Source organism: Diabrotica undecimpunctata, chromosome 6, assembly GCF_040954645.1.
Source record: "Diabrotica undecimpunctata isolate CICGRU chromosome 6, icDiaUnde3, whole genome shotgun sequence".
Classification (NCBI taxonomy): domain Eukaryota; kingdom Metazoa; phylum Arthropoda; class Insecta; order Coleoptera; family Chrysomelidae; genus Diabrotica; species Diabrotica undecimpunctata.
Genome location: NC_092808.1, coordinates 269099 through 281542, shown reverse-complemented (window position 1 = coordinate 281542; position 12444 = coordinate 269099). Strand labels below are relative to the sequence as shown.

At 32.4% G+C, this 12444-nt stretch overlaps 2 protein-coding genes across 2 annotated transcripts; both read left to right on the top strand.

Annotated features, from left to right (window-relative positions):
• Positions 1–1157: 1157 nt before the first annotated feature.
• Positions 1158–9795, top strand: Cog1 (conserved oligomeric Golgi complex subunit 1). Its single transcript, XM_072533945.1, has 13 exons — positions 1158–1413; positions 1480–1641; positions 2392–2531; positions 2714–2850; positions 2906–3104; positions 3370–3511; positions 3564–3739; positions 4984–5253; positions 5309–5543; positions 8387–8675; positions 8739–9170; positions 9358–9549; positions 9605–9795. Exons 1-13 carry the CDS (start codon positions 1271–1273, stop codon positions 9716–9718), a joined length of 2631 nt encoding a protein of 876 aa, XP_072390046.1. The 5' UTR covers positions 1158–1270; the 3' UTR covers positions 9719–9795.
• Positions 9796–10725: 930 nt separating this feature from the next.
• On the top strand, positions 10726–12403 carry MED6 (mediator complex subunit 6). Its single transcript, XM_072533944.1, has 3 exons — positions 10726–10975; positions 11031–11205; positions 11270–12403. Exons 1-3 carry the CDS (start codon positions 10773–10775, stop codon positions 11627–11629), a joined length of 738 nt encoding a protein of 245 aa, XP_072390045.1. The 5' UTR covers positions 10726–10772; the 3' UTR covers positions 11630–12403.
• The last annotated feature ends 41 nt before the right edge of the window (positions 12404–12444 follow it).

Sequence of the window (12444 nt, the reverse complement as noted above, 5' to 3'; positions counted from 1 at the left end):
GTTATTTTCACACAAACTCTTTACGCATTTCAATTTTTGCGAAGCAAGAAAGTCGTCTAATAAATCCATCAACTTTAAACTGATCTTGATTAGTACAAACGAGACGAGATGACAGAATGACGTCCGCTAAGGTGGCATACAAAGTTACCCGCCTTGTCTATCAGTAGGAACACACCGTGACAAGTTGGCACGCCTAAGTAAGGCGCTTCGCCCCAGTGCAACCATGTGTACTTACAGAAGATTCGTTGCAGTGCGTGTCACAGTATACATATATTCGTTAAAGTGGCATTTCTTTTAATTATTAGTGAGGACTTTAACTTTGTCACGGATTTCGATCAAAGGAAAAGAAAAAATAGAAAATTAGAAAAATTATTTGACTTTATATAAAATAATAAATAAAAAACAATATAAGATACATTTATTAATTAATTGGAGAAGGAGAAACGAAGTATTAAGCAAACTAATGGATATATTATTATTTTTATATTGTTTTCTTTCTAGCAGGGTATTTTTATCCATTAACTTTTATAAATTTATATTTTAAATACTTTAAGCTTATTTTACTGCCATGAATATCCAAAAATGTATTTTTTGTTCTTATTATGTTTATCTCTAGACCTTTCTTCGTCTATAAATTGTAATAAAGTGTATAAATTTGTTCCAAATAAATAAAACCTTTATAATAAAATACAAAATACTTCGAACATTTAGGAGAGTGATGGGGATATCGAATATAGAAAAATGAGGTTGAAATTTACACTGACCAAGATATAAGGTAACTATAATAAATATAGAAAAAAAAACAAATAAAAACATAATCCTACTATATTCAAGACTTATTTTTTACCTTAAAATTATCTCTGCTGTTTGAAATTATTATTTTTTTTTGTATTTTGCATTCGGGTTTAACCTGAGAATTAGATTACCCTCTATACCTACACGAATCATATGTGGTGTATACTTTTAGGCGTACAAGTATAATATTCAAAGTTCAGAAGTTAATTTTTTATAGAAATAAAAGAAGTATGGTAAATAACTTAGTTGTTTTTAAACATTATTGTGAAGAGTATTAATCTTACATGTTACCTCCTATTTATAGGAAAATATTTTTGACAGTAAATAGATTGCAACGTCGAAGGCCACAGCTGTTCCTAACCTAACATTAGATGACGTTTAGTTTGTTGACGTTTCAAAAAGAAAATACTAATTTAATCTACCTTAAAATATTATTTTTCCTACAATTTCCACGTACCTCTAAATAGTTTTCACAATGACTGAAAGTAAGAGTGATATTTTAGACCTAGACACTGAAACACTTTTTAAGGAACACAATATCGATAAAATTATTGAAATAAAAAAGACACTAGATGCAGAAATAGAACGAAAACGTAAAGATTTAAGATCAATGATTGGGTAAGAATATTTTACCAATATTACATACTGATAAATTATTTATAAAAATGTAATTTACCATTTTAGCGACCGTTACAAAGACATACTAGTAGCTTCAGATGCAATTACATGTATGAAGGATATTTCCCAAAATATTGTAGATAGCCTCACAAGAATTACAGGAACTTGTGAAAATCTTCTCAGTAGTATTAATAATATCGACACTGGGCCCAATTATGCAGTGAATAGGTAAATATGCAGTGCGTTTTAAAGAAAACAACTTGTTTGAAGGATTTATATTTGCAAGATTTAAGCCATTTTTAAGTGTTAAAATTTATCGAAAAGTTTTATCAACATTTTGAAAGTATAAAAATTTATATATACCAATATATTAGAAAGTTAGATTAGTTTTACCTGTAAAGTTTTTGTATAATAAATTCATTAGCCAAAATGGTGATAATAAACAAATTTAATAATTAAGACAAGGTCATAGTTTAAATAAATGTCAGTGCTAAGGCCAATTAAAGAAATAGTAATGGTAATAGAGGAAAAGGGAATATGGAAAATAGCTGTTTTTTCATTATTTTTGCTAAAAGTTTTGTTGTTTTTATTCCATGGTTGATGAACCATTTATTTTCTATTCTTATTTTGTGCCTCTGGTTTTCAACTAATTTTCTTCATGTGTGTGCTAGTAACTGATATAGTTTATATTCTCAAACTATATCCAAAAAAAACTGTTTGTTTTTATTCACAATTGCTTTTAAACAGTTTTTTAAAAATATTGAACACAAACAAACTAAAGTTAGAACTCAAAAAAATAATAATCCAGGAGAATAAAAATATTTAAAAAACAACTTGTAGGCATAAAACTGTATAAACTGTACCATTAATCTCTTTTTGTTATTGCTGGTAAATTGTTACTCTTATAACTTAATAAATGTTATAAATAAATAATGTATATGTTTTATTATAATATCATATGCTTGTTTTAATTTTTAGTAAAGTATTAGAAGAACAGGCCATTGTAAGTCAAATTAAGTTAGCAATTTTTATGAATGAACAAATTTGGATTGCTCTTGATGAAGAGAATAATTTAAAGGCTGCCCAGTACTATTTACTAGCTCAGCATATCCATACAGGTATGTAATATGTTTTTTTTGTGTAAAAGTTTTTTATTATTACAAAATGATCAAAAAAGTCTATATACTTATTCATTTCGTATGATATGATGCTGTAAATGTCAAAAACTTTTAGACTATGAACTATTTTTTAATTATTTGGATTATTTTTTCTTTATTAACGTTAAAATTATTTTATATAGGATTGAGCCTTTCCAAGAAAGTGTTTATTGATAGAGTACCACTACTTGTCCAAGTCAAGACCAATTTGTCAGTCCTCAGGTCAAAAATATTACAGAAAATCATAGAGAAACTAGAATATGTCGAGACTTCAGCACAGGTAAGTTGATAATTTATGTTAAATATCCTAAAAATAATATTTATTAATGTTGTAGGAAACCAGTCAAAATTTGAATGCCTTTTTGTTGTTGGAAAATCAGGGTTGCAATGATTTGATCAGCATTTTTATTGAGCATCGCAGAACTGCTTTGAACACTGTTATTAATAGTCAATATTCAAATGTGAGGGCTCAAATATGTTCTATGGTCAAGTGTCTTATCACTACAGTTCATCTTTTGCATGACTGCTTTCTTAGTAAGTTATATTGTTTTTGTTATATACAATTAAGATCGAATAGAAATGTTTTAAATAATTCTGAATTGAGTGGGATCTAGGATTTGTATAAAAATGAAAAAAGCAAGCAGTAATATGTTTTAGAGAACATTTTTCATCTTCTTATTGTAGCATATAGGTCAAGTTTCTATATTTTAATTTTTGTATATTGTTTTTGTTATGTAAAGAGGTTTTAACATCCAAAGAGCAAACATGTATTATATAAATGATTTTTGTTGTATTTTAGGTGTTAAAAACGGATGCAAAGGTCTCATTTGGCAACAATTGCAAGACATCATGTCCCCCTCTGCTCCACCTACATTATCCAAACTAGACCTACCCATTATCCATCAGGATGATTATATACCTGATGTTATAAGCAAATTCAGGTAATATTTACTTGTGAACGCTTTGCATATTTTTGTATTTCTGCTATTGTAGGCCCACAGGCAAGTTCTTAAATCAGGAACAAGATTATGTACAAAACACGGAGGTTATCATTAAAAATTGGATGGATTCAACCCGGACAATTGTTCGAGATGGCTTAAAGAAAGCTATAGAATTAGTACCCAATATGAAAGGGTTGCACCTGGTACGGGAGGAATCTTTAAAAATACGTAAGTATAAATGGAATATTTAAGATAATAAAACTGACAAAAAACAGTGTGTCAATTAATATGAGGGTACAAGATACAATATACAATAGGCTGAAGTACTGCCAGTGTATAACAAATAAATTCCAGAGAAAAAATAGTACAGCCAATAAATCACCTGACAGTAAACCATGCGATAATGATCTAATGACAATGATATAGGATATCATGAGATGTCCACAGGTATCTGCAAACTCAAACCTGTGCAAATCTGAAGGTAATCAATAACCTTTAAATCGAGATAATTTGCTAGTGTTTATGAATTTAAATACAAAGACTGAGAGTGTGATACTCCTCAGACATAGATAGCTTATCATATATAGTAAGGTACAAGAAGCTTTTATAAAGCAAGAAGAAAATAATTGTGACTGTCAATTTCAATAGAAAGATATATTTTAGGATAGTCTAGAATTTGTTGATGGGCACTGAAGAAATTTAGTGCTTTGGAGGCTCTGAAGGAGCAATCTTTGCTTTAGGAGGCTCTGAAAGAGTTTAGAGCATTTCAGGATATGTTTTAGGGCACTCGGAGGTGCCGGACGGTTCTGGAGGATTTATGAAAAGTATGAGTTGGTACATGATTGTCCTGGGATATTACATGACTTATAGTGGAGCACTGGAGTGATTTAGAAAATCCTACAGTATTTTAGAATTGTTCTGGAATTTTTCAGAATCTCAGTGAAGTAGTTTGGAGAAACTTGGATAGTTTTAAATGGTTCTGGAAGACTTAAGAGCATTTTAGATAGTTTTAGGCAATTCATAGAACTTTAGAGTATTTTCGAATATTGTAGAGAGTTCTGAGGACTTCAGGACTTTATGACATGGCGTGTTTTGAGGACTTATGGCCAGTTTAGGCTAATCTGTAAGACATTAGAAAGCCTTAACTTGATATAGGGGTGTCCTGGAATATTTCAGAACACACTGGACTGCTTTAGAAAAAGTGTACCATTTTAGAACTGATCTGAGATTTTTCAGGGTCGTCAGAAGGAATTTAGAAAGTTCCAGAAGGCCCTGGAAGACTTGAAAGTAACTTGGATGGTTTTAAGGGACTTTGGATAGCTTGAAATATTTAGGTGGTTTAAGGTACTTCAAGAATATGACATATTGTAGAGGACTTTGGAAGACTTAAGAAATATGATTTATCATGAGATTGTACTGGAATATTTCAGGAAGTACTAAAATATATATAAATAATTTATTATTTTTTGTAGAACCTCCTGATAATTGGGACCAGATTTGCAAAGATTCCCACCTACCTGAGAATTTCGATGTCTGGTACTTCTTTTTCCAAGACGTAATCACTGAAAGGTGCCGAAGTCTCATCTGTCATAAGGTATCTTCGAATTTGTCAGTGATTCAGGATCACGTACGACAAATTTTGGATTCAGCCAGTTCGTCGGAAAAATCAGAAACCGACCTGACATGGTACATTTGGGCCGAGGATATGGACGACGTCAGTAAGAACGAACGCACACATTTAGGTAAAAGTTATACTATGTGTTGTATGTACTTTAGATTAATTATAAGATGTTGTAGGTCTTTCAATGAAGGCAAGAGGGTATTCGCAGAATATAGCTAGTCTTTGTAGTAGACTAGATAAAACATATTTGGAACTGTTGGAAGATGCTTCTCAATATTTGTACGCGAAAGAATACAACGACAATATTAACTTTACTGTGGTTGTAAAGGATTTTAAGTTTAAGAGGAAATTCGTCGACAAAAATGAAATAGAAAATCATCTGCAAGCAGAGTGCATTAAAACTTGTTTAGAGTAAGTAAAATGGTCAATTTTGATAAGAAAAATAATCCAATAATTAAATTCAAATTTACACGACAATTTTTAAATCTTAGGTACAAAAAAAATGAATTCTTAAATCTAGACACTAGTAGATATTTTGTAGATATTTTATAGTTTGTTGTGGTTTTGGGGTAGCATTTTCCTCGCTGCAGAGTTTATGGAGCTTTTATTGCGGTTTTTCTGAGTACTTTTCAGTAGTTTCTCTTAAATATACAAGAAAAGATTATAAGTGCCGTATTTTAGCTCTATATTTTTAGTCTTTCATAGCATTCTAAAGTATTGCTTCTCTGAAGTTCTCAGAACCTCCTAAAACATTTCAAGCTATTTTAAAGTTCCCTAGATCCCTCTAAAATCATCCAAGCCGCTGTAATGTATTCCCGAGCTTCCTAAAACACTCCAGGTTGCTTTAAACTTATTCGGTGCTCCCTAAAAATTACGAAATAATCTAAAAATACTCCAGACTATTCTTAATCGATTCAGTGCGTTTTGAAATATTCCAGGATAAACCCGTAACTAAATCATGATTTTCTAAAGTCTTCTAAATCACCATACACTATGCTATAATGCTCTAACGTTCTCAGAATCTCCTGAGAATATTCCAAACTGTTATAAAATTCTCCAGACTCCTCAAAAATCATTCCAGCTCCCATAGCCCCCTTCAAACTTTCTGGTTTGCACTAAATTCCCCCAGTATATCACCCTACACTATGCCATAATGCCCTGACGTTCTCAGAATCTCCTTAAAATATTCTAAATTGTTCTAAAATTCTTCAGAGTCCTCTATTATCACTTAAGCTGCCCATAGCCCCCTCCAAACCTTCTGGGTTGCTCTAAATTCTTCCGATGTTCACAGAAAATCTCCATAACATCCTTTACTTAAATCTGCCAAGCTCTCAATATTCCAAGCTCCTCCAAAGTTCTTCAGATTTTCCTAAAATTATCCAAGATGCTATAAAGTCTTCCAGAGCCTCTTAAAGGCTCTAAATACCTTCGATTACTTACTGAAAACGCTAAAGTGCATCTTGAAATTTTGCAAAATAATCCTGTACCAATTCATGGTTCTCTAATGATTCCCAGATCACCCTATACTTTGCCATAATGTTCTGTGAAGTCTTTGAAACCCATTCAAATATTTCAGCCTACACAAAATGCTTCAGAGTCTCCTAAAATTATCAAAGATGCTTTAAATTCTTCCAAGCCCTATAAAATATTTCGAATAGCTCTAAACACATGCTGTTACTCACTGAAAGCGATCCAGTATGTTCTGAAATATACTAGGACAACTTCGTCAAAAATCATGGTTTACTAATGACTTCCAGGGATCCTAAAACAATCCAGTTTGCTCTAAATTCGTTCAATGTCCTCTGAAAAAATTAACCCTTATTAACCCCGTTTCTAAATCATGGTTTTCTGCCTTACAAATCATCCTATACTACGCTATAATATCCTGAAATCCCAGAATCCTCTAAAATATTCCACACTCCTTTTAAGTTCTTTCAGAGTCCCTTAAAATTATCCAAGCTGCTATAATGAAGTATTACAGAGCCCCTTAAACCTCTAAACTCTTCTAAATCCCCTTAAAACACTCTGGGCTTCTCTAAATAACTTCGGTGGCCCTTGAAAAATTTCATAACAGTCCTAAAATATTCCATGCTTTCATAAAGACATCTGGAATAATTCCGTACCAAATCATGCTTGTATTGAGCATTCCAGAGTCTCCTACACTACGCCATATTGTTCTGAAGTCTTTAGTATCGTCTTAATTATTGCAAATGGCACGAAAATTCTCCAGAGTCCACTAAAACTATGGTACTTGCAAAATTCCAGGACAGATCTAAAATGTTCCAGGCTTTCATAAAATGATCCAGTTTGTCCTGAAATATTCCAAACTGCAGAAAAGTTTTCTAAAATCCACTAAAACCATCCAAGCGGCTCTAAAATCTTCCAGAGGTTCCTAAAACATTCTGAGCAGCTTTAAATTCCTTCGGTGGCACCTGCAAAATTTCAGGGCAGTCCTAAAATATTCCAAGCTTTTTTAAAGTGCTCCAGCTTATCCTGAATACCAAATCATGCTTCTATTAGTATTCCAGAGTCCTCTATACTATGCCATATTGTCCTGAAGTCGTCAGAATACCCTGAAAGATTTCAAACGGCACTAAAGTTCTCTAGAGTCCCCTAAAACCATCCAAGCTGTTCTAAAGTTTTCCAGAGGCCCCTAAAACTTTCTGATCAACTTTAAATTCGTCCGGTGGCACCTGCAAAATTCCAAGACAGTCCTAAAATATTCCAGGCTTTTCTAAAGCAATCCAATTTGTCCTGAGCAATTACGGGGCAATCCTATATTAAATCATGATATTCTTAAAATCCTCCAGAACTCCGTACAATATGCCATGTTAACGTGATGCCTAAGAACCTTCTAAAGTATTCCAAGTTGCTCTGAACCGTCTAAAGTCTCCCAAAGCTACCTATAATATTATCTAAATTTCTCCGATGACCCTGAAAAATTCCCAGATATTCTTCAAATATTCGAGGCTTTTTCTATAGCGCTCCAATGCCCATTGAAATATTCTAGGAAACTTCTCAAATATTTCAGGCTTTTCTAAATCACTCGAGTCCGATCTGAAACATTCCAGGATTATCCCGAAAGGTATCTTTTATGTCCTTAAGTTTTCCAGAGTCTTTAAACGATTACAGACTGCCCTGGATTCCTCAAAATCTCATATTCCAGACAATCCTTTATTGAGTCTATCGGAAATCGGTTTTGCAACTCTGAATAGCCTTTAAATCCGACGATAAATAAAGATTTTTATTTTCAGACTATCAAATTATTGTAATAACCTTCTAACTATCGAAACATCCAACTTTATCACGAAATCCACGATTTTGGCACGTTTTATGCAAGCCATCACGTTACTGTGTCCACATCTCCATCGATGCTGTATATTTAACATCTCCAACGATGACTGGATCAAAGTATGTGATGCTTTCAACACTACAAGCCAGAATTTGTGGACCAATTGGACAAACAGCGTGTTGGAATCCACCGAGAAGCATTGTGAGGAACTAAACAACATTTGTCCGGAGAGGATGCTCAAAATTCTTAGTGTAAGTGATACTTTCAAGATTGCCTACAAGTTTCTTTGTTATAATGTGTTTTATTTGTCGTAGAGGTGGGATGAAATCGAAATCCAAGAACAAACGGACGAAAAAGTCTTCGTATCCCACATCCAAGTGCCATTAAAACCCAGTTTGATCCTAAACGAAATTTTTAATCAACTCAACAACACCATCGGCCTTAAAATTCCCCACACCGTACCCAAGTCCATCCACACGCAATTCATAGAAAAGAATATTATGATCATACTTAAACAATACAAGAGGATATCTGAAGAAGAGAAGTTGAATCAGAAACAAGCTCTACAGTTTTTATTTGACGTTAAGTTCTTAACTACTTTATGTATTCCCGGAGAAAACGTTCAACTGTTGAGTTATTCCCAAGAAATCTGTGATACTCTTAAAAGTAGGATAGACCCCTTTGATTTGGACGTTTTTTACTCGTATCTCCAAAACAATGTGAAGAAAGCTGTAATTCAGTCCCAGGTAAGCGCAAATAAACCATGACTATTCATAAAATAAGGTAGAAAGTGGCTCTAGCAATCAGTCTTAGTAGGTAATAAGTATTTATCACTATAAGTCGGCTATCAGCTCACCCACCAAATACAAATTACGTTCTCTTGTAAGTTTGACTGAGAAAAAAAGTTCACTTAAATAATTTGCGAATTTTTAGCTCATAGCAGGTTGTCTTCTATCATCTTCAAATCAATTAGCAAATCTGGGAGTGTCCGACAAGTTGCAGCAAGGAATCCAGAACCCCAATTTACTAGCATTGAGTGCTCCATCTATGTCTACGTGGTTTCCACTCTTGCCTGTGTCAGTTCCTTCACAAAAATTACCAGGAACGACAACAAAGAATGACGAGGTTAGTGGTTTACACTTTTTTTAACTATGTTTATAATCCAGTTATTTATATTTAGGAGACCACTCGGAAATCATCCAAAGCAGCTTCAAACAAATTCCAAGACCCCGCAAGCTTCATGAGACAGAGCACCGCTTCTTTGTTCGGCGGACTAACCAGCGACTGGTTCTGATACCGTTTGACTTTTTTTATATAAATATGTTTATTGTTTGCAAAGTGTATATAAAATGTTATCTAGTTTTGTCTAAAGGTTTTTATAAATAAGTAAAGATTAAAAGAAACAGGTACATCCATAAAAGCAATAACAAACTTGTTTTTCAGACATTCACACACTAATTAAACATCTTTCATTTATACTTGAAAGAAAAATATTCTCCGAGTATTTTCGGGTATTTGTCAGCTGATGATGGTACTTAAATCTGATATTCCGAAAAACTTAATGGTAAAAAAAATATAACATATTATTATCCATTATTTTTAAATTAAATTCCTGTTTTAAATTAAATTTTAAATAGATTCTAACTCGATGGTTCTATACAACCATCTAATTATACAACCAGTAAAACACAAATTTTCTGCTTTTGTTATTTTAAAGAACACACTATTTATAGTCAAATGAAATACATGAGTTCAGTTCTCTGATAAGTTCACTAATTCCAATCAAGATGATGGCACGTATTAAGTACGTTAGCACATAGAGGTATAATAATATTACCATTAGAAAGTTTTATCTGTGCAACCAATAATACATAATTAAACCTCAGACAAGGAAAGAGAGCTCCAACTGGTGCTACTATCTTTAGAACAATAGTCAAACTAAACAAGTTCGATAATTTCAATCGAGATGACAGTACTAATTACGCACCTAATAGCTATGCAGCCAATAATATAAATTAACTCTTCAAGCAGTGCTACCATCTATACAAATATAGTCATACTATAATCAAAGAATATAGACGCTTAAGCGTCTATATTCTTTGCTATAATGTTTAATTCGTTTGAAACGCGCTGGCTGTATTGTATTCTATGATTGTATTGACGCCTAATACATAAATGCAAATAATAAAACAGCATGTTGGTGTCACTGTTTTATTTTCTTTCAAATTCAAAACGTCAGTTCAGTAACATAACCTCAGAGTTTTAGAATTTAGATGTTTAAGTGATTTGTGTAGATCTGTTTGTATTTATCTGATTTAAAACATTGTATAGTAGCTAATTATTCAAAAATGATGGCTGGCAGACTGGGAATAACGAACCCGGCTATCCCCGACAACCCACTTAGTCTCTCATGGCATGATTCAGCTTGGATTCCCATTCTAAATACTTCCAACATAATGGAATACTTTTCGCAAGGATCAAACCCGTTTTTTGATAGGACTTGTAACAATGAAATCGTCAAAATGCAGCGTCTCAATACTGACCAACTGCAGTAAGTAAAATATAAAATTACTAGATCTTTGAAAAACTATATTTTTTGTTTTTAGAAATATGACAGGGGTAGAGTATGTTCTTTTACATGTTCAAGAACCGATTTTGTATGTAATTCGAAAGCAGCACAGGCAAAGTCCTCAGCAGATTATTCCTTTAGCAGATTACTATATTATTGCTGGTATTGTCTATCAGGCTCCTGATCTAGCAAGTGTTTTGAACTCCAGACTGGTAATATATTTTTTAGTACACCTAGTATTTAGAAAACAAGTTTAATCAGATATTTTTCTTTCAGTTATCTGCTGTACACTATCTGCAATCATCCTTTGAGGAATCTTCGGGTTTTGCCAAGTATCATCCCAGTAAAGGCTATTCTTGGGATTTCAAATCTCAGCGAGCAGCTGAAAAAGTAAAAAAAGATGAAAAACCAAGGGAGGAACCTAGTTCGTTATTTCAAAGACAAAGAGTTGATATGTTACTAGGAGAATTGATAAGAAAATTTCCCTTACCTGCTCCTCCTCAGCCTAAAATTGCACCAGTCCCACAAATTAAACAAGAACCTGACAATGGAGCTCCTGAGAATAAGGAGATCAAAAAGGAGGTAAAGCAGGGCAAAATCAAACCACCTCCAGAGAAGAAACCAAGATTACATTGAATTGTTTTATGTATGTCCTTCAGAATCATCAATTTTCAACATCCTGTGACCAAGGCACACAATTTGTATATTTTATTGATTGATTTTTCTACTATTTGTTAGTTTTTTTATATTCTAGCTATTGCTCACTCTCATCTTCGATTATTTTATCCCACTATCATTTATATGGCATTAATTTGCTTTTTATGTAAGAATATCTAATAGATAATTCTTATATTTTAACTTTATTTGCTCCAATATGTAACAAAATTATTTAAATATGCATGGTTTTGTCTATCTTACTGTTTTTATCACTTTCTTTGTATAGTAGAAGACTCCTTAACTTTTTTTGAATCGGTAAGGTCATTTAAATATAATATTAATTCTTTTTTAGAAGTGATACTATAACATTTATAAGGCATATATAAAAACATTTAGTGTAGTTTATATACATTTAAAGAGACTTTAATAAATTTGTGTAAGGAAACTGTTACTTTCAGCATTTTAGACATGTTTACTCATATTAAGTAACAGTGAGTTCTTTTTGTAAGTAATATAAAGTATTTATTATCGATTTGTGCATTTTTTTCATCAGTATTTCTTATCCTTACCATTGCTTGTTGATACTATTGAATAGACATCAAACGGAAGTCCTCATGATTGGGACGCTTTTTATGAATTTATTCAATTGCTATCATATGTCAGTATTGTACATAAAAAAAGTGTCTAAGTACTGTACAGCAGACTCTTATTTTAAGAAGAATAATTGGAAAAAAATCTTGAAAATTTGTAACAGTAAAAGTGTAAGTCAGAAATTTACTCTGATCATGGAATAT

What these genes read in the sequence shown, in the direction of transcription:
- MED6 (XM_072533944.1), top strand. Translation starts at nt 10,773, where the DNA reads ATGATGGCTGGCAGACTGGGAATAACGAACCCGGCTATCCCCGACAAC. An exon ending in CTCAATACTGACCAACTGCA is followed by an intron (nt 10,976 to 11,030) that starts GTAAGTAAAATA and finishes TTTTGTTTTTAG; the next exon opens with AAATATGACAGGGGTAGAGT. An exon ending in GTGTTTTGAACTCCAGACTG is followed by an intron (nt 11,206 to 11,269) that starts GTAATATATTTT and finishes TTTTTCTTTCAG; the next exon opens with TTATCTGCTGTACACTATCT.
- Cog1 (XM_072533945.1), top strand. Translation starts at nt 1,271, where the DNA reads ATGACTGAAAGTAAGAGTGATATTTTAGACCTAGACACTGAAACACTT. An exon ending in TGCATTAAAACTTGTTTAGA is followed by an intron (nt 5,544 to 8,386) that starts GTAAGTAAAATG and finishes TTTTATTTTCAG; the next exon opens with ACTATCAAATTATTGTAATA. An exon ending in CGACAACAAAGAATGACGAG is followed by an intron (nt 9,550 to 9,604) that starts GTTAGTGGTTTA and finishes ATTTATATTTAG; the next exon opens with GAGACCACTCGGAAATCATC.